Below are 27,980 nucleotides of genomic sequence, written 5' to 3' on the forward strand. Positions count from 1 at the left end.
GCAGAGGGGCGAGAGGAGAGGGGCGAGGCGAGAGGCGAGGCGACAGTTGAGGCGAGACGAGAGGCGAGGCGGTGAATTGGGGCGAAGGGGCAGAGCAGGGCAGAGACAGGGCAGAGACCGGAGCAGGGCAGAGCGGGAGAGGGAAGGAGGAGGCGGAGGAGGGAGGGAGGGAGAAGGAGTGAGAAGGAGAGAGAAGCAGACAGCCGCAGACAGCCGCAGGAGAGGGTCTCGCCTGCGGCGAGAAGCAAAGCGCCGACTCCCCCATTGCGCGCGAGGTGGCCGCCTAGTGCCGACCCCCCCTCGGCTGACCTCGGACCGACCTGAGACTCCTCTCACCCCTCGTGTGGCCGGCCGCCGACGTCTCCCGGAAGGCGACGTGCCTCGCGGTGGGCTCGAACCTGCTCACAGCGACGCCGCTGTCAAGAGACGCGCCGCCTGCCCGCCGCACCGCACGCGTGTACGGCGGCGCAGCCTGCCCGTCCCTCCCGCCCCTGGCTCGGGGTTGGTGTCGGTCGCAGTCCCGCGGCTCAGTATCTTTGCCTGCAGCGAGGCGGGGTGCCGCAGGTGGTCGACTGCACGACCGCTCCTCTCCTCTCCTCTCCCCTCCCCTCCCCTCCCCTCCCCTCCCCTCCCCTCCCCTCCTCTCCTCTCCCCTCCCCTCCCCTCCCCTCCCCTCCCCTCCTCTCCCCTCCCCTCCCCTCCTCTCCCTCTCCTCTCCCTCTCCTCTCTCCTCTCCTCTCCCTCTCCTCTCCCCTCCCCTCCCCTCCTCTCCTCTCCTCTTCCCCCTCCCCTCCTCTCCTCTCCTCTCCTCTCCCCGTCTGCCTGCAGCGAGGCGGGGTGCCGCAGGTGGTCGATGATATGCCGCATCGCGCCGCGCACGCCTCCGTCGAAGCGGGAGAGGTCGCCGTGGAAGAGGTAGCCTGCTGGCCACAGCAGGGCGCGTCGGGAGGTGGCTGCTGATCACAGCGCGCCCGTCAAGGATCGAGAGGCACACTGAGCGGACAGGCTTGCATGGGTTGGTCTACGCTGTGACGGTGCTCGACAGCTGCGAGGGGAGGGGGAAGCTTCTCCTCGGCGTGACGCGTCGGCGGGGCAGGAGCCGGGAAGGCAGAGCCGGGCCGTCCGTGCGAGCTCCGGCGTCGCGACGTGCGGCACCATCACCGCGCGGCGGTAGAGGTCGAAGTAGGGCATCTGGCTTCCGATGTGCGCCCCGTCGCGGTCGACGGTCGCGAGAATGACCTGAAGAGGACGGCTCCACGGAAAGTAAGAGAGACGACTCCATGCCATGTCCCGGCTCGGCAGAGGCGGCGAGGCGCCGGCCCAATCTGCGCGTTGCGCTGGACGAGGGCCTCGGCCAGCTTCCGGCCGACAGTCCCTCTCAGGTCGTAATGCGGCTGGATGAAGAGCCACTTTGCGCGCCGGTCGCTCCACAGCGGATTCGCGAGCAGCGCGCCGAGCAGCGCCTGCATCCGCTCGTGATGCGCCTCGGTGCGGTTGGTGACGCTGCCGAGCACGCGGGAGGTGTACGCCGCGCAGTCGACCACCTGCCACTCGGCCTCGCTGGCCGCTCGGCGCCGCTCCGAGTGCTGCGCGAGGGCGTCGAGGAGACGCATGTCGGAGAGGTACTGCGACCACACGTTCGGCAGCACCGCCTCGAATGACCGGCCCGCGAGCAGCGCAGTAAAGTCCGCGCGCACCGCATCCTCGCCCGCGCCGAGGAGGCGGTGGAGGAAGAAGGAGGGCGAGGGACGGATATCGCGCTCGCGCACCCGCCAGTCCAGCACCGAAGGAGGCTCAAACACGTTCCCCGCGAGCCGCTTTGGGCAACGCGGACCCGCCTGATCAGTCGACCCGCCTGGCGAGTGGCGTGGAGCCATCCGGTCTCACCCGGTCTCACCGGTGTTGGGGCTGTGTCAGCGTTCGTTACCTTCGCGGGAAAAAGAATTCATCGCATGGGTTTTATTTCTTACCCTCGCCGAGGCCTCCGAGCAGGCGTGGGAGGCGATCCTCGCCATGGACGCCGCCAAGCTCGGCAAGGCGCTGTCCGACACGATGGCGGCGTGGGAGGCGATGGCCGGCCGCGCACGCCCGTATCCGCTCCTCCCCTCGGTGCATCTCGGCAAATCCGGTGCTAGGCGATGCTGCCGTACACGACCGACCCGTATCGCGGCAAGGACGCGGCCAAGTCCGAGGAGCTGCATCTCGGCTGTCTGTCTCGGCCACATCGGGGCTCCATCTCGGCAGTAGGACGCGGCCAAGTCCGAGGAGCTGCGCGCTTTCGTCGCGCGGCACGGCTTCCCGCACACAGCGGGCTGCCTCTTCTCGGGCGCAGGCGGCGGCTTCCTGATGGTGGTGAGCGAGGCGTCCGTCGAGGGCGCGATGAAGATGAGGATCAACACGGACCCGGTCGTGCTGCCGTACGGCTCGAGCACGATCGAGGAGGCGCGCAGCGCGCCCAAGGCGGGGCCGCCGCCGAGCAAGCCGCCGTGGGGCGTCGCCACCCCGTGGCATCTCGACGTCGACGGCCGCCCATTCCCCGACAAGGCGCCGGATGCCAGTCAATTTGCCACACAAATGTGGCGCAGCGCTTCCTTTGCCTGTTCTCGCGTAGTCGCCCATGCCAGGAGCTGTCTGCTTTTTGATAGCTGTGTTGAGTGAGGCTTGCAACAGTGACGCGAGGGTCGCCACCGTCGCGGCGGCAGTGGCCGTGGCTTCGGTCGTCGGTGTGGCATTAGGGAGGAGTCTGAGATAAACTGGTGTCCCCTTGAGGTGATAGCGAGACGGAGAGAGACCACAAAATACGTAGCGACCCGAGAGGATATATCAGAACGAGCTTCCAGAGCGAGCAGAGAAAAGGTCACGACCGACCGTGGACCGACTGTAGAGTAGTGCACGCCGGCCAACAATGATAAATGTCTCACTTTGCGAACTCTGGGAAGACCTTCGCCGCCGTCGCACCCGCCTCCTCGTCTGGGAGCACGGGCGTGGTATTCCACTCGAGGAACTCGGCCCTATGCGTGCAGAGTGAAATGGGAAGTGATTTTGCGAGGAGGCAGGCAGCATATGGTCGCCGGAAAGGGGCGGCTGCGGAGTCAGCGCGGTGCCGGCAGGAGGGGTGGCGTGGCGTCAGGAGGAGCGTGGCGGAGCGGTCCGGGCGAAGGGCGGACAGGCTCACCACTCCGCGGCGTGCGCGTAGATCGCGGTGATATCGTCTGTTTCCGCGATGATCCAGCCGTTGACAGACCCGGGAGCGTGGAAACGCTGCATCTTGACGCCAGGGAATGGCGCGCCCGTGCCCAAGAAACACTCGAAAGCCTTCTTCGGACAGCCGGCGCGCATCTTCCACTCCATGACGTAGAAAGGCATGTGTGTATGCGCTGGAGGTACCCCTCACTCCGTCGATGAGAGCCGACCGTCATCCGACGGAATAAAGAAATGCGCATTTCTCACAAAACAGAGGAACAACAAAAATAAACACGTGTTACACCACAAGAATCGCGAAAAAACCCTGCACACACACACACACTCACACTCACACGCTTGCATTAGACAAAGCTAGAATCAGGGCCCCCACCTAAACCACTTCCCGCTCCGCCATGCCCGAGGGCGCTTGCGGCGCAACCGGCCGGATCGCCTCGCCCGTCGTGATCTCCACCTCAACGTCGATCTCCACCTTTGCGATCTCCACATCGCGCTTCGTGGCATCCGGAATGTCGCGCCGCCCGATGCCGTAATTCTGGCACGTTGACCTCCCAGCATGATATGGCGCAAGCGCCGGCGCACAGGTGGTGGCCAGAGTGGCACAGTCCACCGCTGGCGCCGCAGAAGCAGCCGCAGTAGTAGTACAGGAAGAGGAGGATGAACGAGGCCAACAGCCCGATGCCAACGGTCACGAGGTTCAAAAACGCGATGAGGGGGTTCACGGGCGGCGGCGGCGGCGGCGGTGCGGCCGGAGGGAGCGGCGGAGCGAGGGGCGGGAAGGGCGGCGTCGCGGGGTACGCCTCGGCCGCCGCGCACGAGCCTGGGTCGACGATGCGGGCAAACGGCCTCGCGCCGCCGCGCTCCACGCTGCTTGCGTTGTAGCAGCGGGGGTCGATCCTCCTCGCCCCTGCCCACTCGGCGTCAGGCCCTTCCTGGATGAGGAACTGCCCCATCATGCCCAGGTCCTCGTGGTCGAGGATGTGACAGTGGAAGATCTGGCTCCCCGTGAACTTGTCCGTCTGCGAGCGGACCGTCAGAGAGTTGCGCGTGGGCAGCATGAGCGTGTCGTGCCAGTCGCCCGCGCGGAAGTAGTCGGCGAACGCGCCCGTCTTCTTCTCCTCGAAATTCGCGTGGAACGCCCCGCCCGAGTTGCCGGTGGGGAGCGCTGCGGTGGCGTCCGCCAGGACGGGGTCGCCCTGTAGCTGGAACGGGTTCACGTGCAGGTGGAAGGCGTGGAAGTAGAGTCCATGCAGGTCGAGCTCGATTGGCTGTCCGACGGGCGGTTTCGCGTCCACAGAAAACATGCCGTCGAAGATGTGCTTGTTTTTGCTACCCTTGACCAGCGTGTTGCTGTGGCTGCTCTCATTCGACTCGACGTAGTAGTTGGGAGGGGCAAGGCCCGAAATGTCGCTGTTCAGGACTTTCAACCCGAGCGTGACGCCGATCTTGGATAAAGAATAGGCACATGGGAGATCGGGGTGATGCTCCGATAAACCCTCCGGATCTTCGACAAAAGCAGGACATTTCTTTTTTTCAAAGTGCAAGGTGTGAATATGAGGTTTATGATAGGGCTACTACGACGAACTATGCGGCAATCGACTGGGGCGCAGGGCCCCAGCACATCCCGCGCAGAGACCTCGTAGTAGCCCTCCCCGTAACCGACTTTCCCGACTACCAGCGGAAGCTCTCCCTGACGGATCAGTGTGCCGCGCAGTTCGATGGGAAAGACAACTACCATCAGACTGCCGAGTGACTCACCAAATTCGGCATCTTGCGCGTGCACTGGACGCTCGAGTCAATGCACGGCAAAAACATCTGCGATGCGCTGAGCAACCTGCCGTCGACGCGATCACTGAGGCGATCCGGTCGGGCAATTTCATATTCTCCGGCTCTCGCAACGTCGTCCTCTATCTCGCCAAGGCACGAGCGACCCCGGCTGTCGCGAAGTCGTTCAAGGAGGGCTGGTGGGCGATCGAGCGCATCTTCTACGGCTTCTTTCAGCACTCCAAGTTCACCGCCCTTGCCGTCCCCAAGGCTGATGGCTTCAACGGCTCACACGACGTCCACATGTTCGCGGGGGATTGCAAGGATGCGGCCGCCGCGCGGAAGGATGGTCTCCTGACCACGTACGCTAGTATTGAGCCGTGTTATGCTCATCGTGCCGTGCCGTGTAGTGTGCCGTGTGTTGCCGCACGTCACGCGCCCCTCCTGACCCCCGCACCGGCTCCCTGTCACAGGCGCGGTATTCCATGCGCGTGCCCGCCGTGCATCGCTCTTCTTTGGGGGGACTGCGAGATGGTCGCCGTCTTTGGCAGGGTCAAGAAGCAGAAGGCGCCGCGTGCCGCAGGCGAGACGGCCGAGCTGCGGCAGATGGAGTCGCTGGAGGTGTGGGCCGCGTCGCTCAAGGCGAAGCAGCTGGCCGCTGTCCGCGCAAATCGGCGCGAGCAGTCGCTCGAGGGGCTCTACTGGCTGGCGGTGCTCAAGGGGAAGGCGTACACGCTGGCCGAGGACACGGTCGTCAACACCGACACCATCCCCGCGGGCTATCTCGTGGTCAAGGCGCAGTGGCTCAGGCTCGAGCAACGCGAGTGCGAGGGCAAGCTTCGCTCCTACACGCTGCTCGAGGCCGAGACGCTCATCATCGTGAATCACATGGTGCGGCTGGCGGCCCTGCGGATGCGCTTCTCGCCCGGCCCGGGCGGCCCTGCGGACCGCCAGCTGAGGAGCGCGCGCGAGAAGCTCTATATATTGGCCTACAGACGCATTCTCTCGCTCGAGGCGTGCTGCAGTGAAGACTTATTGAGCTTGTTGGAGGCGTCGATTTGTGCAAAAATGTGTGTTAGAGAGCGCCTAGATGGCAAAATTTTCTTCGCCTCCGGCGGGGCCGCTCGCCGCGGGGCTAGAGAGTGACTTTTGTCGATGTTGGCTAGAAGTGCTGCACGTTTTTCAGAATTTCACCCATAGAAAGAGGCAGACGACCACAAGGGTTAGAGGGTGGGCGTGGGCGACGGCTAGCACCACACTCCTCTCCTTAAAATCCCTGTGTGGTGGCGGCGTGCCGTCCTCCCATCCCTCCCTTGGCTTGTCTGTTTTCTTTCTTTCTTTTTATGGGCGACGCGGAAACATACAGAGCTTGCACCCTTTCGCCACTTCTCATCACTGTCCCGGCGCCCACGTCTCGATCTTCTTGGGCAGCAGCTGGTTGGACAGGTCCTCTCCGTGGCCTAGACAGCCGTATTCACCCTCGCCCCAGGTAAAGACGGCGCCGTCAGTGGTGATAGCGAGGCTGTGGTAGCCTCCCGCCGAGGTAGCGACGACGCGCTTGTCCGCCAAGGCCTCGACCTTCTTGGGCAGCAGCTGCTCCTCGTCGTCGCCGTGGCCCAGCTGGCCAAGGAATCCATAGCCCCAGCTCCAGACGGCGCCGTTGGCGGTGAGGGCGAGGCTGTGGTAGCCTCCAACCGACACAGCGAGGACGCGCAGCCCTGCCAAGGCCTCGACCTTCTTCGGCAGCAGCTGGTTCTGCTGGTCGCCGTGGCCCAGCTGGCCAAAGGCTCCACCGCCCCAGCTCCAGAGGGCGCCGTCGGCGGTGAGGGCGAGGCTGTGATCGTTTCCAGCCGACACGGCGAGGACGCGCTGCCCAGCCAACGCCTCGATCTGCTTCGGCAGCAGCTGGTCCTCCTCGTCGCCGTGGCCCAACCCGCCAAACTCTCCAAAGCCCCAGCTCCAGACGGCGCCGTCGGCGGTGAGGGCGAGGCTGTGGTCGTTTCCAGCCGACACAGCGACGACGCGCTGGCCAGCGAAGGCCTCGACCTTCTTGGGCAGCAGCTGGTCCTGCAGGTCGCCGTGGCCCAACTGGCCTTCCCTTCCATAGCCCCAGCTCCAGACAACGCTGTCTGCGGTGAGGGCAAGGCTGTGGTCGCCTCCCGCCACCACAGCGACGACTCGCTGGCCATCAAAAGCCTCGACCTTCTTCGGCTGCGACTGCTCCTCCTCGTCGCCGTGGCCCAACCGGCCATTGCTTTCATCGCCCCAGCTCCAGACGGCGCCGCTGCTGGTGAGGGCGAGGCTGTGGTATCCTCCAGCCGACACGCTCACGGCGCGTTCGCCGCCCAGCGGAGACGCGAGGCGCGTCGGCGCGTTGAGCCGCGTCACGCCCTCGCCGTGGCCGAGGAGGCCTGGGACGTGATCCGGCGGGCAGCCGCACGACGAGAGCCGCCCCTCGCCGTCGATGAAGACGCTGTGATACCCGCCGGCCGCCGCCCTCGCCGGCGGGTTGGACTCGCGCAGCAGCGCCGAATAGCACAGCCACCGCACGGCGCAGCCCTCGCCCTCTGGCTGCGCCGGCAGCACGAAGCCGCGCTCTTGCGCCCACAAGCGGATGCCCTCCACCGCAAGCGAGGCGTGGAAGAGCAGCGAGACGGCCGCGACGCGAGCGATGTCGACGGGGTCGCAGCGAGAGACGACGCGCACGAGGAGGTCCGTGGGGAGGTCGAGGAGGCGGGCGGGCGGCGGCGTGTCTGGCGAGGGAGCGGCGGCGGCGGAGGTGGCGGCGAGGCGCGAGCGGCGGCGCGCGGGGCGGACATCGCAAGAAAAAGAATTCTACAACGCCACCCACTCTCACAGCAGACTGGCACGAACTAGCACCACAAAAGGCACAGCAGACAACGGCCCCTTATGGGCCGTCGAAGAGGCCGTCATACTCCTCCGGCCTCGCCCCCCCTTCCCAACCCTCCCCTGGCTCAGGCTCCTCATCCTCGCGGCGCGCAGTGCGCACCCCGCCCCGCGAAGAAAAAGAAGTCGGCGGGCACGCACGCACGCACACACACACACACCGCACCGCACCCCCACCGCCGATTTTTTTACTTCGTGAGCGAGAATCCAAAGACAACGTGGGTGTCAGAAGAGTCGTCCTTGGCGAGGAGAGCTCGATAAACTCGAGGGGCCAAAATACGCCGCGAGGAGGGCGGAGACCGGAGTTGCGCCGAGAGGCGGGAGAAGCCGCGAGAGCAAGGGGATCGGCAGGCGGCGGCGTCGTCGCAGAACGAGGCAGAGGAGAGCGACGCGACAGCGGTCTCAGACCTAGACCCTATATTCCAGGATGGCATTCTTCGAAATAGGATGGGCGCCGCAGCGGCCCGTAGCGGCGCCCCCTGCGTGCCCCCGGCCACCCCGGGGCCATGGGACACCCCCCTGGCCATCGGGGATGCTTGGTTCATCCATTACCCCATTTATACGGGCTGTGTTGCGGCGCGCCTCGAGACGCGCAGCGCAGCGCAGCGCGCAGAGCCCCAGACCACAAAACAGATCAGAAGACGGCCGTGGCGACACCCGCTCTGGCGACAGCCCCGCAAAAGGCACTCGCTCGCTGGCAAGGACTACGGGTAGCACAGGCGGCAGCAGAGGTGGCGGTCCGGGTCGCAGCGCGCGTAGCAAGTCGGCCCCAGCGTCACGGGCGTCGGGCCAGGAGCCGGCTCGACGAGATCGACGAAGAGGACGGAGAGGAGAGTTTCGTCAGCTGACTGATTGATGATCCTTCTGACAGATTGATTGATTGACAACCTCGATGCATCTCCGAGATTGAAACCGGGAGGGGAATATATCAGAAGGACGGACTGTTGGTCGGTCCGTGATCGCCTTCAAATAAAATAAAAGAACGTCCTCATATCTGCTTTCCGTAAAAGGACAACTCATCAACGCTGTCCGTTCGCTCTGTCCGAGGACTGCCCTTCTTCACCAGCATGGTCGGCCCCTTCAAGATGGCATGCTTCGGCCTTCGCTCGCTTCGCTGGACAACTGCGCGTGTTGAGCGACACTATTCTTCTTGCACAAACTTGCTCGACCTCCCGCTCTGCGTGCTCGAGGAGATTGTCGTTTATGTGATCGCTCCTCTCCAACACGTTGGCACTGAAGCGAAGCTCGAGAGCTTTGCCGACGCGTGCCACGCTCTGCGCGCTCTGCTTCTCACGCACCCCCTCTTCCTCAAAGTGGTGACCAAGGACATCTGGAGGAAAGCGCTGGAGCTGAACTGGCCGCGCGTTCAGACTACTTGGGACCTGATTCCCCGGGACTCGTTTGTCGTCCTGCAGTGGAAGGAGGATGTCTTCTCGCTACGCCAAGCCCGCGGGGACCCTCTTGAGACCGGACCCCCGTGGTCTGCGCCGATTTGCGAGGCACACAAATAGACGCTTGACCTGACGGATCCGGGCTCGCAAATGCCACCTCACGCCCGCACCTGCTCCCGCAGTTCACGCTCACGCAGCGCATCGTCTTCAACGGTGTCTTCCGCACCATCACAAAGACCATCGACTTCCAGCTCTGGTACCGGGCGTCGCTGTTGGAGACCGTCACCGCTGGCGACTGCGGCAAGCTGTACAACATCCGCCCAATCGACCGCGGCATGCTCGAGTTCAAACGCAAGCGCCTCGAAAACGGGCTTGTGTGCAAGCTCTACTTGCGCATGGACGTCCTCAAGGTGGCACGATCGGTCCATTCAAAGAAGCAGGCATCGACGATCTCGATCCTGAAGAAGGTGTGCGCGCAGCTCGGCGTCCCCACGAACGGCACCTACAAAGAGCTCCGCAACCGCATCTCCCTGCACATGATGACCATTTGAGAGGACTGGTCAGGCAACGTCACAGCACAGGGATTGTTGCCTTCTCGCATTTGAGAAGCGTCCGGAAGGCGGGTACACGCCCTCCAGCTTGAAACCTTGTGCTGTGCAAGTGTCCTCGCACCGCTCGGACAGGCGTGTCAACCCACACACTGTGTGCTCTATAAGTGGCTGAAAACTTGATCAATTCGCCCCAGCACCCTCTCGGCCAGACAAAAACCCCGAGAGGCGTGGGTACCGGGTACCTCGCCAGGCTCACTCCTTGCCCGGTCGGTGCGAGGGCGGACAGCTGCTCAAAGTCGATCGGCCTTACACAGGCAGGCGAAGCGATGGGCTGTGGCACGAGCAAGCCGGGCCTGGCCTACAAGCAGAAGCTGAAGCTGTGGCGCAAGCTCGGCGGCGGCGACCTGGAGCGTGTCCTCGCGAGCGGCGCCGCCGCCCTCCTCGACGCGCAGTGGATCATCCGCCACGCCGAGGCGGGCGGCGTCCTCTCCCACCGCCAGGCGCTGCCCAAAGAGGCCTTCCTCTCCCTCGCCGATCTCGTCGAGGCGACCGAGTCATTTGCCTGCCTTCCCGTCGCCGCGCTCTCCTACCCGTGGCTGACCAAGGACCACCCCGACCCGCGCGGAGCCAACCTCTCCCGCGTCGCGAGGGCGCTCAAGGCCCTGCTCACTGACAATCACGGCATTATCACGCGGCTCGGCGTGTTTTGGGATTTCGGCTCGCTGCACCAGCACCCCGACCCCGCCAACGGCGTCCTGCGCACCGAGGAGCAGAACGTGCTCTTCAAGCAGGGGCTGAGCTGCCTCGGCACGCTCTACTCCCACCAGCACACGATCGTGCTGCGGCTGACCTCCTTCCCGGACGGCCACAAGGCGGAGGACCAGGCCGAGGGCACCAACGTGGCCGCGTACTTTGACCGCGGCTGGTGCTTCACGGAGGCCAGCTGGGCGGGCCTGACAAAGGCTGGCAGCCTCTCCCTCGACCTCGGCAAGATGCGCGCCGGCGTGGAGTACAGCTTCCACAGCCTCCGAGCCGACTGCACCCAGGACGGCGGCCGGCGCCCTCCGCTGCTGCCGTCTGCGTTCGCGGCGGAGCTTGAGAAGAAGAGCTTCACCAACGGCAAGGACGACAAGCCGCTGGTGAAGCGGCTGTACGAGGCCGCCTTCACGGAGCAGTTTGGCAAGGCGGCCAAGCTGTTCTACGTCCAGCTCGGCTGGGGCGACGCGGAGGCGGCGCAGCTGGCGGAGGTCCTCGCGAGCGGGGCAGCGCCGCGGCTCGAGACGCTCGGTCTCAGCGAAAACAAGATTGGCGACGAGGGCTGCAAGGCGCTGGCCGCCGCCCTCGGCAAGGAGGGGGCAGTGCCGCGGCTCGAGGAGCTCTATCTCTGCGGCAACAAGATTGGCGACGAGGGCTGCAAGGCGCTGGCCGCCGCCCTCAAGGAGGGGGCCGCCCCGAGCTTGAAGGCGCGAGACGCCTCCCCTCGCCCCACGCCCCGCCCCCGCCCAATGCTCATCGCACCTCCCCTCGCGTGCAGGAGCTCATGGTGGACAACAAGAAGCAGCCTGAGCTGGTGGCCGTGTGCGAGGAGCGCGGCATCAGGCTGGAATGAGCCTCTCCAGCCCCGGCCGGGCGGCGAGGGCGCGGGGCCCGGCGGGACCGCCGCGCGAGCACGGCAGAGAGCGTCAGACCCTGCGGCTGCGGAGCACGACGCACAGCCACGGTGCCGGGCGCGCGGGCGGGCGGGTGGGTGTTGTGAGGAGGGGGGGGAGGGGGGGTTGAGCGGCGTTACGACATACGAGCTTGCAAGTGTGGTGTGTGCGTCGCCTGCTGTGGATGCTTGGACTTTGGAGCACTTGGAGCATTTGGAGTATTTGTGGAGTGCCATTTTCCCAACCTCACATCCAGGGCCGGGGCGAGCTGCGCACCCAGCGAGCCGGATGATCGGTGTCGGGTTACGGCGGCTAGAGAGCCCTAGCCCCGGGGGTCGACGTCAACAGGACGAGTCAGGGGCAAACGACGAAGGTCGAGATTTTTCCTTAGCGCGGACGTTGCTGCCGGCCGCTACTGTTGCACTGTTGCACACTGGGATGGGGTCGGATTCCGCATGCACGGGACCCCTCGATCGTCTCCGCTCTCGCTAACCCTCACTGGCGTGTTCATTCTTCATTCCTGTTACTATCCGTTCTATCCTTCAACACAACAGTAGGGTGCCCACAGGACCCAAAAAAAGAAAGGAAAAAAGAAATCGAGGCACTGGTTCGTTTTTCTTTTCGGTGCCCCCCGAGGTCGAGCGGTATGGTCCGATTACATGTGCGGAGTTAGGCTTAGTTTTTTTCGGATTTTTGTTGAGACGCTGGCGACAAGGTCAAAGCGATTGCCAACCTTCTCCGGCTGAGATGCCAGCCCATGCCAGCGCATCGGTCGGCAACGTGTTGTTTGCGACACTTGTCGCTGCCTCCTTGACGCACGGCATCGGTTCAGTCGGCCACTTCAAAAGCTGGTGGACGCTCTCCGCATTTGGCCAGAACTGGGACGCCGAGGGTTTCTGCATCGCGCACAAGGGCACCGTGTTTGACTCTCACCTCCTTAGCTTGTACGGACAGATTGTTCTCGCGGCGGTCCTCTACGTCGCAGCTAGCAAGTCGTCGGCCACCGGCCGAACCGAGCTCGCCGTGGTGAGTGGACACGCTGAGTCGGTGCTCAGCCATGGTTTCGGACACGGCTTCATCTACCTCATCGCAGATGAGCGCGGGGGTCTATCGCGCGAGCAACCGCTCGTGACAGCGGTGACGCCGCTACTCATTGCCGCCGCACTGCTCTTGATCTCAGTTTTCTTCTTCTGGAACCTCTTGCAGCGCACCAGCTTCCCGCCGTTGCTACGCGCTGCGCAGGCGATCGTCGCCGCGTTCGTCATCCCCACCATGCTCCCCACCATCATGGTTTTTGGCATCACTGGGGCGGTAATCTTTGGCAATCTCCATCTCGATCTGTTGTGTCACGGGCGCGCCAGCGACGGAGCACAGACAGCTCAAACCTCGCGAAATCTCTCGACCTTTCACCCCGTCTCCAATATGTTGCCTGTAGGCTGTGTGGCAACAAGTGTGTGGCGCGCGCCCTTTTTGCATCCATTTTTGCATAAGACGCCCCTCACCCCCGAGCAGATGGCGGAGTACCAGCGCAAGCTGCTGCAGCAGAAGCAGGCCGAGGAGCCCCTGTGGTCGGAGACCGTGCAGGCGCTGGACCGGGAGAAGGCCGCGCACGCGCAGACCCCCGAGGGCGAGCAGGCGGCCGCATACGAGCAGCAGGTGCTGGACGTGCTCGCCCAGACCCACCCCGAGCACCACGCCGCCATGCGCCGCCGCCTCACGCCCGAGCAGGAGCAGGAGCACGCCGAGCTGCTCGCCCTGCGCCGGCGCACGCCCGAGCAGGAGCGGGCCAACGCCAAGGCCGCGGCCGAGATCACCCGCACCGCCGCCCGGATGGCCCAGGCCTCTGATGCCGACAGGGAGCCCGCCAAAATCAGCGTGGCTGGGCCCTACTCTGGCAACGTCCACTGGGACGTCTTCGACGGCCAGCTGATCGAGCAGGCGCTGCAGCACACGCTCCTGATCGACCTCGAGTACCCGGTGCTGCTCGGCCGCCACGGCGGCGTGCTCCCCTGCGGTCTGCAGCACGTGCCGCCCGCCGCCCTCATCACCCCGGCCAACCTGTGGCGAGTCAAGCTGTGGAACAAGAGGCGCACCAAGCAATCGGTTGGGGTTGTGGTGTGGTCGTACCCGTGGCTGGACTGGTTCCACCCGGACCGCAACGGGGCGCAGCTGGGCCGCCTGCTGCCGTTCCTCGAGTCGGTGCTGGCCGAGGCCAAGCGCGACTCGCCGTACTGCACGGTGGCGGTGGTCATTGACTATCAGTGCCTCTTTCAAAAGCCGTTTGCGTCGGAGGCCGAGAAGAGGCTGTTCACCCGGTCGTTGATGAACGTGAACCTGTGGTACTATCACCCGCGCACGTACGTGGTGCTGGTCACGCCCGGGCCGCCCGAGGGGGCCGAGTACGGCAACACGCGGCTGCACAAGCAGAGGGGCTGGTGCTACTTCGAGCTGGCCGCCTCCATGGTGGTCAAGAGGGGTCATTGCCTGCTCGACTTTGGGGGGTACCAGGGGGCGGCCTCCTTCTGCGGCGACGGAGAGGATGGCTACGAACCTCTGCCCAACACGTGCCTGGGCGAGATGGTGGCGGGGCGGCGGCCGCCGATGAGCCCGGCGGTGATGGGGGAGCGGATGCGGGCGGGGGTGGAGGACGGGACGCTGGCGTTCACGGCCAAGGCGGACATGGAGACGGTGATCCAGCAGTACGAGGCGGGGCTGGTCGCAGCCATCAACCGCATCGCCGCGAAGGAGTCGAGCCGCTCCCTCAGCTTCCAGAGACTGGGGTGGGGCGACGCCGAGGCGGCCGAGCTGCGCGAGACGCTCCGGTGGGCGGCGGCGCACTGCGACTTCCCGCGCGGGGAGGTCAAAGTGAAGACCTCCCGCGGCAACCAGATCTCCGACGGGATGAAGGCCGAGCTCAGGAACGACGCGCAGCTCGAGGGCAAGTTCTTTTTGAGACGCCATTCTATTTGTAAGGATGCCATCCTATAATATAGAACGGCCAGGTAGGGCTGAGACCGACAGAGGATGAAGCGACAGGAGAGAGAACGACGATAGAGTGCGGGACGAGACCGCGAGGCGGGCACATGAAGGTTTGCAGCGAGAATCGGCGAGGGATTGCCTCTGGGCCGGCGCGGGGGCCCCAGAGGGTGTCCATGGGGGGGGGGGGTCCCATGGCCCGCCGCAGGCGCCGATTTTTTCGGAAATTTTTTGGCGATTTTTTACTTGTTTTCATATGGGAATTCGGCGTACTTGCGGCCCCATGCTATCACGCCTTGCGACAGCCTGTCGGCGCAGCTGACCGTGCCATGATGCACAATTGATCACCTGCATAGCTCGCGGCCTTAGTTCAAGCATTCAGTGACGACCTGATCGTACGGCCAGTAGGAAGGTGTCCTTCCATCGTGTGCACGCTTCTGGCGCAATGCGCGTCGCCTCGGATTGGCTGCTGGCACTCTCGAGGCTATGCCTACACAGCCTCGCGCGCATGGGCAGTCAAGAGGGACCACGCACCTTCTCAGGACAGCGCCGGTGCCTCTCTCTTGGACCGGCAAACTTGGTGGTATCGTGTCACCAATGTGGGACCAGTGCGGCATCGCGCCATCGACAGCTCTGAACTGCGCCTCACCACTGACCGGGAAGGCCGCCAAGTGGGCCAGCACAGGTCGCACATTGTGGCAGCAGTCAGCAGTCCATGGCTGATAGCTAGAGCAGCAGCGTCAGGGTCGCAGGGTCGGATCGTGTCAAGCCTCTCGCCCGGCCGGCCGCGTGCAGACGTCGGCGTGTCTGCTGTCTGGAGTGATCTGTCGGCGGTCAGTACGACCGATCAGGTCGGAGTTTTCTGATGGTTGGAGGGTCTATCTGTATGTACTCCTCGAGATCTCTCCAAATCTGCCCTCTGATTAACCTAGCTTAATCGGTAAGTCGGTGCTAATAGAGACTAATAGAGCCGGGCCCCGTTTCCGCACTGCGGCGCGGCGCACGGTGCCTCCGGGGGGGCCCGCGCCGGCCCAGAGGGGATTGCGCGAAGAGAGACGTAGGAAAGAGTTTTACAGCAAAACTCCCTCGCGCACGGGACACTGGCTGGGCACGGGACTGGCGCGCACTGGCACTAAACACAGGTACACGCCACCGATAGGAATAGGCAGACGCCCCCAAGGGTGGGCGACGGCTAGCACCACACTCCTCTCCTTAAAATCCCCTGTGAGCGCTGTGTGGTGGCGGCGTGCCGTCCTCCCATCCTCCCTCCCTTGGGTTGTCTGTTTTCTGTTTTCATAGGCTGTCACATACGCGCATACATTGTGCGGTATTTTAAGAATAAGATTACAAAGATGAGCACTCGGGGGGGGCGCGGGGGGCACGGGGGACGCGGCATTCGTCTCTCTTCAGAATCTCTACGACTACGTACCGCAGTGTACGCGCGAAACCGCAGGCTCGAGGCTCGAAGGGGGGGGCGAGGGGGCGTGTGCGCGGGACAGGGAGTCCCAGAGAGAGGAGAGAGTCGAGATACGTCACACTCGTAGACACACACTCACACCACACAAAAAGTTTCATCACTTCTCTCAAAAACGACTTTCCTAGAATCTAGAAATGACTGTCTCCCTCTGCTCTCTCAAACTGAAACTCTCGACTCTCTCTCAAGGGCGGCGCGCACTCGTCTCTCTCGCCCTCTCACTCTGGACACACTGACGGGGGAACAGTTTGCCTCCCAACGGACACACACCTCCAAAGGTTCGCGCACAGAGGTGCAAAGGAGCTGACCCGCCCCCCCGCCCCCCCGGCCCCCATGGTTTCCGGCACCCTTGCCCGCTGGTAACACTCACTGGCTGAAGGCCAGGCAGCGCAGCGCCGCGCCGCGGAAGCTCTCCTGCCACCGCGCGCGGGGTGGGGTGGGGGGGGTGTGAGAGACGCGGGGTGGGGACTGCGGGCCAGAGGAGAGAGGGGAGAGGCAGAGAGGCAGAGAGGAGAGAGAAGAGAGACAGAGAGACAGAGAGGCAGAGAGGCAGAGAGGCAGAGAGGAGAGGCAGAGAGGCAGAGAGGCAGAGGCAGAGAGGCAGAGAGGCAGAGAGGCAGAGAGGCAGAGAGGCAGAGAGGCAGAGAGGCAGAGAGGCAGAGAGGCAGAGAGGCAGAGAGGCAGAGAGGAGAGAGAAGAGAGGCAGAGAGGCAGAGAGGCAGAGAGGCAGAGAGGCAGAGAGGAGAGGCAGAGAGGCAGAGAGGCAGAGGCAGAGAGGCAGAGAGGCAGAGAGGCAGAGAGGAGAGAGAAGAGAGGCAGAGAGGCAGAGAGGCAGAGAGGCAGAAAGGAAAGGGGGGGAGGGGGGGGCGAGAGACAAGAAAGACACGCCTCGAGCGGCGCCAGACACCGGAGACCAAAGAGCCCGCCTCCGGCGGTGTCAAGCCTACAGTGTGCATACACCGGCATCGCGGCGGGGGTACGGTATCGTGCAGTGTATCCAGAGCATCGCGTGAATACACGGGCCGCGCATACAGTGAGTCCGGCCGGATGTGGTCGCACCCGGCGGAGTCCGTGTCCTCTCGAGCGCTGGTTGGGAGGCAAGAGTTTCGTTTCTAGGGCGTCGAGCCCGAGCGCCGCGCCAGCCTTCGCGGGCTCGGCCGGGGCCGCACGCGGCACGAGTGGGGTGTGCGTCGGCGCGTCCGGAGAGACGTACACTGCATTGGCGTCAAAGGCCGTCTCGCGGGCTGGGCTGCCGGCACTCCGCGGCGCCGCGGCCGTGATGCGGAGGGCGTCGACCCACTCCTGCTCGGCCGCGACGAACTGCTTGATGATCGCAGCGCGTTCTTCGTCCATCTCGCCGGCGCCTACCACCGGTGCTGGACGCTGAGGGCGGCAGCACGGCCGCGGTTTGGGCAAGCCTCGCGAATGTCTGCACCGTCGCCCGTCTGCGATGCGATCGCCACGGCGTCCTCCAGGTCGTGCAGCGACCACTCGAGCAGCCGGAGCTCCGAAAGCAGGCACGCGGCAGCCTTGTCCAGCGCCAGCTCATTCTCCGGATCACCCGCGTCCGTCTTGGAGGCTGCCTCGACAGCGCGCTGCCAAGCGCCGAGGGCGATGCCGAGGCTGTCGCGCAGCAGAAAGGCACGGATCTCGGCAACGACGCCCGGCTCACGGCCGCCTGGACCCGGCGCAGGCGCGAACTCCTCGAGCAGAGGGCGAGCGTACATGCCGCTGCCCTGGCCGATCCAGGTCGCAAGATTCTGTGAAGTTGCGGGCCCTATCTATGGCTAAACGGCAAGGGCGGCGCGGCAGCACGGAGGAAGGAGCGACACGGCAAGGAGCGGCGGCACGACGGCAGACCACGGCAGCGAACGGCGGAGCATTGGGCGGCGGGAAAACGGCTGGGCGGGGGCCGGGGGGAGGGTGAGGCGAGGGTGGCGGCGAGTGGATCACGAGGAGGTAGAAGCCTAGAAGGTCGCGCGAACGTGCGAGCGAGCGGCGAGCGAGCGGCTAGGCGGCGGGAGGGTGAGGCGAGGGTGGCGGCGGTGGATCACGAGGAAGTAGAAGGTCGAGCGCGTGCGTGCGAGTCAGTGCTCGCGAGTTTTCTTTCGTGGTGAGCCTGTGTGTGTGCCAGTCCGCGCCAGTCCGCGCCCTTGTCGTGCCAGTGTGCTGTGAGAGAGGCTTGTATCGTAAGAATTCTTTCGTGCGTGCTAAAAATCGCCTGCTTTGACCGGCCTTACCGACAGGCCGCTGCCTTCAATGGCCGAGTACAGGCTCGTCGTGGTCGGCGGTGGCGGCGTGGGCAAGAGCGCGCTCACCATCCAGTTCATCCTCAACCACTTCGTCCAGGAGTATGATCCGACTATCGAGGACTCCTACCGCAAGCAGGTTGTGATCGACGATGAGACATGCCTGCTCGACGTGCTCGACACAGCCGGGCAAGAGGAGTACAGTGCGATGCGCGACCAGTACATGCGAACGGGGCAGGGCTTTGCGCTCGTCTACTCGATCACCTCGCGCGAGTCCTTTGAGGAGCTTCGCGCCTTCCGCAACCAGATCCTCCGCGTCAAGGACCGAGACCAGGTGCACTCGCCTGTTCATGAATGAAATCGCTCAAATCCTGCCCCGTTCGCTCAACCCGCAGAGCTACGAAGCCTTCACACTCAAAGGGGCTGGACCAGGTGCCGATGGTCCTCGTCGGAAACAAGGTTGACCTCGAGGGCAGCCGGGCGGTCTCGCAGGAGGAGGCGAGGGAGCTCGCCATCTCCTTCGGGTGCGCGTGGATGGAGACGTCGGCCAAGTCGCGCGTCCGCGTCGAGGACAGCTTCTTCGCCCTGGTGCGCCCGGGGGGCCGCGCAGCTTGTCGCTCTGAAACTCAATACGCCACGTTGTGATCGAATTTAGGTGCGAGCGGTCCGCCAGGACGAGGAGGCGAGCGCCAAACCCTCGCAGCGCAGGAGGAAGGGAAAAGCGAAGTGCGCCATCATGTAATGTGCGACACGCGGCAGGCGGCAGCAGCCGAGCAGCCCACACGTCGCTCTCGCGCTCTCGGTGTCGACTCTCGGTGAGGGGGATCCGTGGCGGAGGCGAACAGGCGATGGGCGCGATGGAGGGTGCTCTCGCGAAGAGTGCTCGTTGTGCGGCGTCAGTGGGGACCGCCGCGCGTGTATATGTGCGTTGTGCGTGTGCGGTACGTTGGAGGCATGCGGGACACGTCCCCATATTTTGCGCTTCTAGCTCGACGCGACCCGCGCCCGCGCCGCCCTCGCGTTGCGGGAGTGTCAACGGTTCGTCAGTCACTGTCAAGTTGTAAGTCAAGAGAGCATGAAGGGGGTCGAGTGTCAGAGACAGAGTGTGTGCGTGTGTGTGCGCGCGCCCGCGGCGGCACATACACTGCTCTCTGCGAAGAATGATGTCATATTTCACATGATTATGAGGCACGGCGACGCACGGGGCCTTTGCGCTCGCGTGTCCTTTTTCGGCTACTACGCTTTTTATATGCAACTTAAACACACAGTGTTGTTTAAATGCAGGCAGGCCTGCGCCTGGATCCTGGTTCACGCCCACCACCTCGTCTTGCCAGTTGCCTGGCCGGACCGCGGACGCTGGACGCTAGACCTAGTCCTAGAGTGTGTGTGTAGAGTAACGCGTACAGCGTGGAGCTGGAGGCCGGGGGACGTGATTCCTACGATTGCGAGAGGGAGATGGGAGAGGAGGAGCTCCACACCGTACACATCAAAGTGACGCTGGCCGGAGCGCCCACTTCCGCTCCCCCCAAATACTGGCGACGGCCGCTGGAGCGAGGAGCCTCACCGCCCGGAAGGCAAACCGGAGCCACGCTAGCGGCCCGAGCATCCGCAGGGCGCAGATCGTACCCGAAGCGGCGGCGAGTACCTGGCCACACATGAGGACGTCCTGCCCGCAGAGCCAGAGGCCATCGACGGGGCCGCGCATGTCGAGCGCGGCAACCTATGGTGCGCTACATGGCGCCTATGAGCCTGCGGCTTATTGGCGCCAGCCCACAGCGCGCCCAGGCAGCGCTGCCTCGTCCTCGTCGACGAAGCGCGCGGGCGTCACGTCGAGCCCGATCGCGGCGCCCTTGCCAGAGCGCAGATAGTTCTCGATGGTCAGGGGCGTGGAGATATCGACCGCGACGACGCGCCCCTCCTGCGCCATGGCCGGGGAGTCGAGTCCAAGAAAGACGTGGCTGGTGGAGGCGAGCGGCAGGGCCGACGGAGGGAGGGCTCCGGTGGAGAGCGATGGAGTTGGGCGCGCTGCCCACCGTCTGTGGGTAGTGCTTGTGCAGCGCGGCCAGCATCCGCTCCGCCCAACGCGACTTGAGCTGCGCGTACTGCGCCTCGTGCTCTCGGTCGGCGTGCGGCGGCGTGTGTCGGGCGGCGGGCTGATCGCCGAGGGGCTGGTGGCGCTCAAAATGCGACCACTCGGCCAGTGAGTATATTGTAGAGGCCACTCATGTGCACAATATCTTGACTGAGAGCTAAGCCCGGGGAGGCGATGCCGGGGCCGTATAGCAGCTTGATGGTGATTCGCCGGCGTAGAAGCGGCCGCGGCGGGCTCCGGGTGCCTGAAAAGACGGATTTACGTGGGCTGTGGGAGATTTACTGTCGACTCAAACGACACTGTGCCGTGATCCTCTCATATATGGCTAAATAATTGACCGAGCCAAAAAAAAGTTCCACCGCTACGACTGGAGATATATCGAGATTGGGTCTCCAAGACCCTTTTGAAGCGAAAGGGTTAAAGAAAGAAAGAAAGAAAACGCGGCCCTGGAGCTTGCCGGCGCTACAAACATCCTCTGTGTTGACGGCTCCGGGGCAGGCTGCTTCGTGAGGCTGCAGCTTCAAGAGGTCAGTCGAGGGCGTCTGGCCGATCCAGCGGCTCCTCTCTCCGATGTTGTCGCCACTTGGCGGCGTCGGAGGCAGCGGCGGGCTAATAACAACAAGCGCGGGCAGCAGCAGCGGCACCAGCACTGTTTTCGACCCGGATCTCGGCATCCCGCTCTACGCCGTCCGGGAGCACTGGCCGCGAATCCGCACGCGGCTCAACGCGTACCCGGGCGAGGCGCCGCTGCCGGAGCGCTGCCGCGCTGCCGCGCTGCCCAAGAACGAGACGCGGCAAAAGGCGCCCAACGGCGCGATGACGGGCGCCTGCTTCCAGCTCGACCTGCGCGGGCCGGAGGAGACGCAGCCGGTGCTGCCCACCATCTTTGTGCCCGGCTTCCCAAAGGCGGCCACCACCTGGCTGTACGACTGCATGCACGCCGCCTTCCCTCCCGAGATGGTTTGCCCGCCGCAGAGCCGCGACGAGTTTGACGGGAGGCGCTGGTCGATCGCCGGCTGCGGCGGGCGCCGCTTCATGCTTCCCGGCATCGCCTGCCGCGTGGTCGGCGGGTGCGAGCACCGCAAGGAGCTCTTCTTCTACGGCTCCGGGTTCTCCTCCTTCTTCCAAAACGGACTCGCCGGCCTGCATGGCCCGGAGCTGCCGCTCGAGATGTTTCAGCTCAAGGAGGAGTACCCGCAGGTGGCGCTGCGCCGCGCGCAGGTGGGGAAGGAGGACCTGAAAGTGCAGAGGATGGAGACGTTTTGCACCCACCCGAACCACACGCACCTTCCCGCCGGCCGGATGCACCCAAGCTGCTGCGTGGCGAGGACCAGCGACCCGAAGCGGTGGGAGTGCCGGTGGCACGAGACGCTGCGCAAGGCGCAGGGCCGCACTACGTCCATGTGGTTCCAGACAGCGATGCCGTGGGTCAAGCCGCACGAGTACAATTTCGCGGCGACCGATTTCACGCCGAACTACATGTGCACGCCGCAGGCCATGGCCAACATCAAGCTGGCCGCGAAGGATCCGCGCGACTTGCGCTTCATCGTGCTCATGCGAGATCCGATCATGCGCACCTTTTCGGAGTGGTCGATGTTTGCGCTCGGGTGGGGGTGGGACCACGAGCCGGACTTTCTCAAGAAGATGCACGCGCAGATGCGCGCCTTTGAGAGGTGCAACGCGACGCTCTTCCACCGGATCGACCTCGTCAAGGCGCTGCCTGACGACGAGCTCTTCGCGTACATCACGCAGTGCTTCCGCGGAAAGGCGATGGAGTACATCACCAACTCCATCTATCCAGTCTGCGTGCTCGGCGCTCTGCGCTTCTTCCCAAAGGAGCAGTTCCTCTTCCTCCGCTTCGAAGACATGAAGAAGATGCACGCGCCCGGGCTCCTGCGCCTCCTCGCCAACTTTACCGGCCTGCACACCGACGACGAGATCATCGCGCGCTTGCAGGGCGAGCGCCAGTGCGAGATGCTCAACGCCAGGAAGAAGCCGCTCTCGTTTGGCAAGGACAAGCGCACTGTCTCGGCGCGCGCGAACCTGTCCGCCGCCATGGGCGAGTTCGAGGCGTTCTTCCAGCCGTACGACGAGCTGCTCTCCGAGCTGGTGGACCCGAACTTCAAGTGGGGCGCCGACACGCACCGGCTGAGTGCGGACGTGCTGATCGACGCGCCGGGCAGCAAAAAGGGGCGCGGCCGGGGCAAGGGGCTGGGCACGGGGCGCGGCAGCCGTGAGGAGAGGCCGGCCGCGGGCTACAGGAAGGCTATAAAGAGCGCCAAGGCAGAGGCAAAGGCGATGCTGGGCGATGACCTCCAGCTCCTGCGTGGCAAGGCGAGGCTGGCAGCCATCGGGGCGGCCAAGGGCAGGGGGGCGAAGCAGAAAGCTGCTAGTACTAGTACGGGCCAGTTTGTACGATGAGAGAAGGGCCCCTGTGCGCTGTGCGCGCCGTGCGCGCGAGAGAGAGCGTGTGAGCGCTGTCCACGGCGTCTCCGGGTATTTTTTATGGTTTCATTATCTCTCGCCAGTGGACTCACAGAATGACGTGCGCGCCGCAACACACTACGGCTCTTTTAATGATCCGTCCCGCGTCCGGGTCCCCTTCCCGGACCCCGGCGCCTCGAGCGGGCTGGAGCCTGGGGAGGGGCCGCGTGTCCCTCGCACACTTCCACACTCACGCGCCTCGGTCCGTAGTACTGTAGGCAGGGAGTGGAGCAATGAAGCTGCACACTGGGCGCGTGAGAAGGGGGGCCTGCGCCAACTCGGCGGGAGTTTCACGCGTCCCAACGGGAGTTCAGGCTGCAAGATCCACTCCAAGAGGTCCACGCGAAGGCGATTAGGGGGTGGGCATCGAACGCGAGCGGCTCAGGCGCGGGAAACTGATGGTGCGCCCGCGAAGCGGCGTGGACGTGGAGGCGAGGGGCGCCCCAGGAGCCGAGCTCGGCAACGGCCGCTCGCTCGGCATGGCGATGCGTGGGAGCGAGCGAGTGCGAGCGAAGGAGGCCGAGCGCCGCGAGAGGAAGCTCTGCGCGCGGGCAAGGGCAGGCCGCCCGCGGCGCAGGACGGCCACCTTCCACACCATGACGGAGCGCAGGTTGCCACGACTGTCGTACCGCGTCCGCTCCTCGCTGTCCGACGGCCAACGCCCCACCTTCTCGATGCATTGCGGCTGTGCCACGAAGCTATCAGGGTATCTGCATAAGAGCCACAAGGGCTCTGACGCCCGTACAGAGAAGCGCTGGTTTATCTCTGACGGCTTTATTGTGTCCTACGGACGGATGATTGGCTCTGTCTTCGCGAGCACTGGGAAGTGCACCCCGTGCTTGCCCGAACCATCAACACTTACCCATGTTGCCTACCTAACTCCCCCTTTCCTCCCCCCCTCGCCCCGCAGGTTCGATCTGCAAAGCGTCAAGTCCCTCAGCGAGCCAGAGCCGGGGGTGCTCGTGCTTGAGCTGCTGGACAAACCGCACCCAATCCGCGTCTGCATCGTGGAGGACGCGGCCAAGGAGGCCCCAAAGTGGCGGAAGCTATGGGCATCGGCCGTCGATACGACAGCACTTAGCCGAGAGATGGTAGAGTGGAGGGACGAAAGCCTCGCCGCGCTTTTTCGTCCGAATGCACCGAAGCGGTCTCGGGCACCGAAGCCGCAACCGACCAAGGCAGCCAACACGCCAGCACCCAAGCCCGTCGCTATGCCAGCCCCAAAGCCCGCATGGCATCCTCCAGCTGATTTTTCTGTCCATTTTCCAGAGACTACCACTGCGGCTTCCGAGGCACCGGCGGCTAGCACGGCTGCACCCGCAGCCGCTGAGCCATTGGTAGCTGCACCGCCGCCCGCGGCCGCCCTGGGTGACTTAATTAGCGTTGATGATGATGGTGGGGCTGTCCAGAGCAACAGCGAACCACATCCTTCGCCACACTGGTCAAGGTCCGCATACCGCATGCCCAAGGTCATGATGGACCCGTCACTCGATGCAACGCTAAATACGACGCTCGATGCGACGTTCGACGCAACAATGGACGACCTGTCCTCGCGCACGGATAGGGATGCTCCCTCTCACAGAGACCCTGCCTCTCTCTCAGAGGGCAGGCAGCCACGCCTATCCGAGGTTGCCGAGGTGGCCATCAAGGAGGAGCGCGTGGCGGATGCGCTGGCAGCCGCGGAGAACGAGGAGGACAAGCAGGCTGTCAAAGAGGTGGGCCTACTTTGTCCGAGATCACGGGATATCGGACAATGCGCCCCAGCGGCAGTGCTCGCTACTTCTCCACTAGGCGATGCACGCCGCTTATGAGCCTCGGCGTCTCGAGTGGATGGCGTACCACGCCTCCCGAGGGGAGTACACGGAGGCGATCGCTCTCGCGGCCGGTCCGGACGAGGTCGCAAGGCTCGAAGAGGCGCGGAGCAAGGTTCTTGCCGGTGGCAGCGGTGGTCATGGCCTTGCTGTGGGGCTGATGCGGCGCCGTTCGCTCTTGAAATCGCGACCTTGTGCAACAGGCGAGATGGATGAGGCGCATAGCCTACGAGCGGTGCTCCGCGACTCGTGGCAGCGGTGCGTTGGACGGTGCATGCCGCAGGGGCAGGGGCACGTTCCCCTCCTTGAGTCCAGCTGATTCCTTGCGTTTCCCACCGCCCCCGCCCGCGATGATAGCGTCACCCGCTCACTCACAGAGACAGTCTTGCCCTCTTGGGGCCAGTGCTTGAGGTTTGTGTGTGCATGGAGTGCGCGGCTGACGCGCCACCGCGCAGTGACCAGGCGGAGGGTGTGTCGGTCTGCCGACACCGCGACGCGGCGCGGGTGCAGCGCCCACGCACCGACGCAGGCAGCCTCCCAAAGGGACCCGATTTACTAGCCAGAACATCGAGAAAACATCCACAACTCTATCTAGACACGAAGACACACAGCTAGCAAGACAGGAGGGCGGACAGAGAACATGAGTCATGGCATGCAGAGGTCAGAACATCACGATCTGACAGCCGAAACAAAAATTGCGGTGGGCGCTCGGTGCACCGACGCGCTCGACCAATCGAGCTCGTATGTGTGCGAGACAGTGCAGAGGCGCCGACAAGGCGAATGCCCCGACTCCCGAGGGGCACACACGCCCGTCTCCGGCTCATTGCGCACTACTGCGCGAAGACGGGGCCTTGGACCGCTCCAGCACCTCTGCCAGGCTCTGCGGGCGGCCAATCGCCTCCTCCAGCGCCACGACGACCTTCGCAAACTCAGGTCGCGCCCTGCTATCGCTGCTCCAGCCCGCTGCCATCAGCGCCTGTACGTCGCCGGGCCATTTGCCGCTGAGCAGCGGCCGCTTGCCGTTGCGGCACGCATCAGCGAGGAACGTGTCGGGAGTCATCCAGCTGAACGGCTTCTGGTGCGACAGAAAGTGGTAGAGCAGAGAGGTGAAGGAGAAGACCTCCGCCTTGTGTGCAGGGCGAGGCTGCGTGAGGAGACACACCTCGCCGCGAAGAGCCTGACACCCTCCCCACCTTGTGGTTGCATGGCGCTGCCTCTCCCCATCTCTCCCCATCTCTCCTCATCTCTCCTCAGATGGTCGAGTCCCCGAGTGTGGGTTCGAGACGTGTTCACACCAGTGTGCTCGGTCCCGACCCCACAGTGATTTCTTTTTCCAGGGGGGTGGTGCGTACGTCCCAGTATGGATTGGTGGTGCGTGACGGTGATCCATATCCCCCCCCCCCCCCCCACCCACACACCTTGTGGTTGTACGGCTCCTGAAGCGCAACCTCTGGCGCCATGTAGCGCAGCGAGCCGGTGAGGCCGGTGAGCTTGCGCCGCTCGTCGTCGCTCGCGGCAGAGTCAACCTGCAACCGGGCGGCGAGGCTGGTGGAGGGGCTGCGGTGGCCGGGATGTTGAGACGAGGTCGAGAAGCGTTGCGCAGCGGCGAGGGAGGCACATACGCTACTCATGAACCGCCAGTCGCTCTCCCCGTAGGTATGGGCGGCAGTGGCGATGGAGGAGTCCACCAGTGTCGCCGCTCCGGGCGGGTGGCAAGCTGCGACGCTCGCCACGCGCGCGTGCTGGCCCCACGGCATGGAGTGTCGGCGGCGCTGCTGTCTCTCGCCGCCGGAGTGTGCTGCGCGCGCGTGCAGCCCGGCCCGGAGTGCGCGCACCTTCCACAGCTTGCACAGCCCAAAGTCGGCGAGCACGATGCGGCCGTCCGCAAAGCAGCCGATGTTGTCCGGCTTGATGTCGCGGTGCAGCAGCCGGTAGCCGGGCATAAACTCGTCGTGGCAGTAGCGGAGGGCGCGCGCGAGCTGCAGGCCGACGGCGACGCCGCGCGAGACCGGCCACTCGCGGGCGGCCTTGGACGTCTTCCATGGCAGCGCCTGGAAGCAGGGGAGACAGGGGGGGGAGATGTGGGGAGATGTGGGGGGATGTGGGGGGATGTGGGGGGATGCGGGGAGATGTGGGGGGATGTGGGGAGACGTGGGGAGATGTGGGGGGGTGTGGGGGGATGTGGGGGGATGCGGAGAGATGTGGGGAGACGTGGGGAGATGTGGGGAGACGTGGGGAGATGCGGGGAGATGTGGGGGGATGCGGAGAGATGTGGGGAGATGTGGGGAGATGTGGGGAGACGTGGGGAGATGTGGGGGGGTGTGGGGGTGTGTGGGGGGGTGTGGGGGGGTGTGGCGCGGGTGTCGGGCAGGGGCGGGTCGCGCGAGGGAGAGTGGCGGGAGGCTGTGTCGACAAGGGACGTGCTGTCTCTGTGCTGTGCCGTGCTGCGCTGTGCTGTCTCTGTGCTGCGCTGCGCTGTGCTGTGCGCTGTGCTGTCTCTGTGGTGTGCTGCGCTGCGCTGTCTCTGCGCTGCGCTGTGCTGTGCTGTGCGCTGTGCTGTCTCTGTGGTGTGGTGTGCTGCGCTGTGCGCTGTGCATTCTCTGTGCTGCGCTGCGCTGTGCTGTGCGCTGTGCTGTCTCTGTGGTGTGGTGTGGTGTGCGCTGTGCTGTGCATGCGCTCGGCCGGCGAGCGCTCTCCCCATCTCCCCATATCTCCCCATATCTCCCCACGGCTCGCCACGTCCGGCGAGCGCTCTGCAGCTTCCCAGTCTCCCACCGAACCCTCCCGCCACCTTCAGGCTGTGCACTGGGTATCTCCCCCACATCTCCCCATATCTCCCGCCACCTTCAGGCTGTGCACTCTCTCCATATCTCCCCATATCTCCCCATATCTCCCCATATCTCCCGCCACCTTCAGGCTGTGCACTGGGTATCTCCCCCATATCCCCCATATCTCCCCATATCTCCCGCCACCTTCAGGCTGTGTGCACTCTCTGACCCCTCTCGGCCATCCACCGAAAGGCTGTGTGCACTCTCTGACCCCTCTCGGCCATCCAGCCGAAAGCAGCGCGGCTCTGGTGACGTGTCCCTTCGGTGGGCGCGGGGGGGGGCGTGGGCGCTGGTCTATGCCTGTGCTTACAGCGCCCGGTGTGTGCCGCTGCGAGGCAAAAGTGAGGCGGCGGCGACAAGCCACGAGGGGGAGGAGTGAGGAGGAGGAGAATCGGAGGGGGGGGAGAAGAGAAGGGGGGGGGGGGGGGGGCCCAAAAAAAAAAACCCGGAGGGGACCCCGAGGAAAAAAAAATCCCCCCCCCCCCCTTGCCGGGGTTTGATTTAATCGGGAGCAAAAAATTAAAAGGGGGGGCCAAAAAGTCAAAAAAGCCAAAAGGGCCTCCCGGGGCCGGGGCGGAACCTAAGGGAAAAAACCCCCAAAAA

General features: G+C 64.7%; 10 protein-coding genes across 10 annotated transcripts in view; 3 read left to right on the forward strand and 7 right to left on the reverse strand.

The window, feature by feature from the left end:
- Positions 1 to 723, reverse strand: part of EMIHUDRAFT_457174 (hypothetical protein) — a 4,203-nt gene extending 3,480 nt beyond the window's left edge. The window contains exon 1 of the mRNA XM_005779835.1: positions 702 to 723. The gene's annotated coding sequence lies outside the window, so the exon portion shown is untranslated. The remainder of the gene's footprint in view (positions 1 to 701) is intronic.
- A 186-nt stretch (positions 724 to 909) lies between these two features.
- On the reverse strand, positions 910 to 1,913 carry EMIHUDRAFT_457175 (hypothetical protein; the record flags this gene model as incomplete). Its single annotated transcript, XM_005779836.1, has 3 exons — positions 1,317 to 1,913; positions 1,071 to 1,239; positions 910 to 920 (listed from the first exon to the last, which is right to left on the reverse strand). Coding segments are annotated over exons 1-3 (741 nt in total), but the record flags the coding sequence as incomplete, so codon positions are not given.
- A 1,004-nt stretch (positions 1,914 to 2,917) lies between these two features.
- Positions 2,918 to 3,366, reverse strand: EMIHUDRAFT_235818 (hypothetical protein; the record flags this gene model as incomplete). The annotated part of the gene is made up of 2 exons (XM_005779837.1): positions 2,918 to 3,011; positions 3,176 to 3,366. 2 exons carry the CDS (start codon positions 3,364 to 3,366, stop codon positions 2,918 to 2,920), a joined length of 285 nt encoding a protein of 94 aa, XP_005779894.1.
- Positions 3,367 to 3,574: 208 nt separating this feature from the next.
- EMIHUDRAFT_235819 (putative laccase) lies at positions 3,575 to 4,668 on the reverse strand (the record flags this gene model as incomplete). Its single annotated transcript, XM_005779838.1, has 3 exons — positions 3,575 to 3,749; positions 4,018 to 4,562; positions 4,630 to 4,668. 3 exons carry the CDS (start codon positions 4,666 to 4,668, stop codon positions 3,575 to 3,577), a joined length of 759 nt encoding a protein of 252 aa, XP_005779895.1.
- Positions 4,669 to 12,210: 7,542 nt separating this feature from the next.
- On the forward strand, positions 12,211 to 14,451 carry EMIHUDRAFT_235823 (hypothetical protein; the record flags this gene model as incomplete). Its single annotated transcript, XM_005779839.1, has 2 exons — positions 12,211 to 12,894; positions 12,976 to 14,451. The coding sequence occupies 2 exons, from the start codon at positions 12,211 to 12,213 to the stop codon at positions 14,449 to 14,451; spliced, it is 2,160 nt and encodes a 719-aa protein (XP_005779896.1).
- Positions 14,452 to 16,020: 1,569 nt separating this feature from the next.
- On the reverse strand, positions 16,021 to 17,796 carry EMIHUDRAFT_457176 (hypothetical protein; the record flags this gene model as incomplete). The annotated part of the gene is made up of 5 exons (XM_005779840.1): positions 16,021 to 16,327; positions 16,802 to 16,856; positions 17,040 to 17,277; positions 17,349 to 17,694; positions 17,764 to 17,796. The coding sequence occupies 5 exons, from the start codon at positions 17,794 to 17,796 to the stop codon at positions 16,280 to 16,282; spliced, it is 720 nt and encodes a 239-aa protein (XP_005779897.1). The 3' UTR covers positions 16,021 to 16,279.
- A 376-nt stretch (positions 17,797 to 18,172) lies between these two features.
- On the forward strand, positions 18,173 to 18,904 carry Ras1-1 (ras family GTPase; the record flags this gene model as incomplete). Its single annotated transcript, XM_005779841.1, has 3 exons — positions 18,173 to 18,496; positions 18,595 to 18,750; positions 18,818 to 18,904. 3 exons carry the CDS (start codon positions 18,173 to 18,175, stop codon positions 18,902 to 18,904), a joined length of 567 nt encoding a protein of 188 aa, XP_005779898.1.
- Positions 18,905 to 19,918: 1,014 nt separating this feature from the next.
- On the reverse strand, positions 19,919 to 20,388 carry EMIHUDRAFT_235826 (hypothetical protein; the record flags this gene model as incomplete). Its single annotated transcript, XM_005779842.1, has 3 exons — positions 19,919 to 20,080; positions 20,196 to 20,276; positions 20,356 to 20,388. The coding sequence occupies 3 exons, from the start codon at positions 20,386 to 20,388 to the stop codon at positions 19,919 to 19,921; spliced, it is 276 nt and encodes a 91-aa protein (XP_005779899.1).
- A 1,606-nt stretch (positions 20,389 to 21,994) lies between these two features.
- EMIHUDRAFT_366624 (hypothetical protein) lies at positions 21,995 to 22,780 on the forward strand. The gene has a single exon (XM_005779843.1). It carries the CDS (start codon positions 22,025 to 22,027, stop codon positions 22,673 to 22,675), a length of 651 nt encoding a protein of 216 aa, XP_005779900.1. The 5' UTR covers positions 21,995 to 22,024; the 3' UTR covers positions 22,676 to 22,780.
- A 2,319-nt stretch (positions 22,781 to 25,099) lies between these two features.
- Positions 25,100 to 27,980, reverse strand: part of EMIHUDRAFT_443193 (hypothetical protein) — a 3,838-nt gene continuing 957 nt past the window's right edge. Inside the window, exons 5-7 of the mRNA XM_005779844.1 lie at positions 26,385 to 26,602; positions 25,968 to 26,075; positions 25,100 to 25,675 (exon numbers count right to left, since the gene is read on the reverse strand). Of these exons, the coding sequence (XP_005779901.1) occupies positions 25,370 to 25,675; positions 25,968 to 26,075; positions 26,385 to 26,602 (632 nt within the window). The 3' untranslated portion in view covers positions 25,100 to 25,369. The remainder of the gene's footprint in view (positions 25,676 to 25,967; positions 26,076 to 26,384; positions 26,603 to 27,980) is intronic.

The sequence above is a fragment of the Emiliania huxleyi genome (genome assembly GCF_000372725.1).
Source record: "Emiliania huxleyi CCMP1516 unplaced genomic scaffold EMIHUscaffold_225, whole genome shotgun sequence".
NCBI lineage: Eukaryota > Haptophyta > Isochrysidales > Noelaerhabdaceae > Emiliania > Emiliania huxleyi.

Bases quoted from the DNA above. Each gene is read 5' to 3' on its own strand.
- EMIHUDRAFT_366624 (XM_005779843.1), top strand. From the start codon at position 22,025: ATGGAGTACATCACCAACTCCATCTATCCAGTCTGCGTGCTCGGCGCT.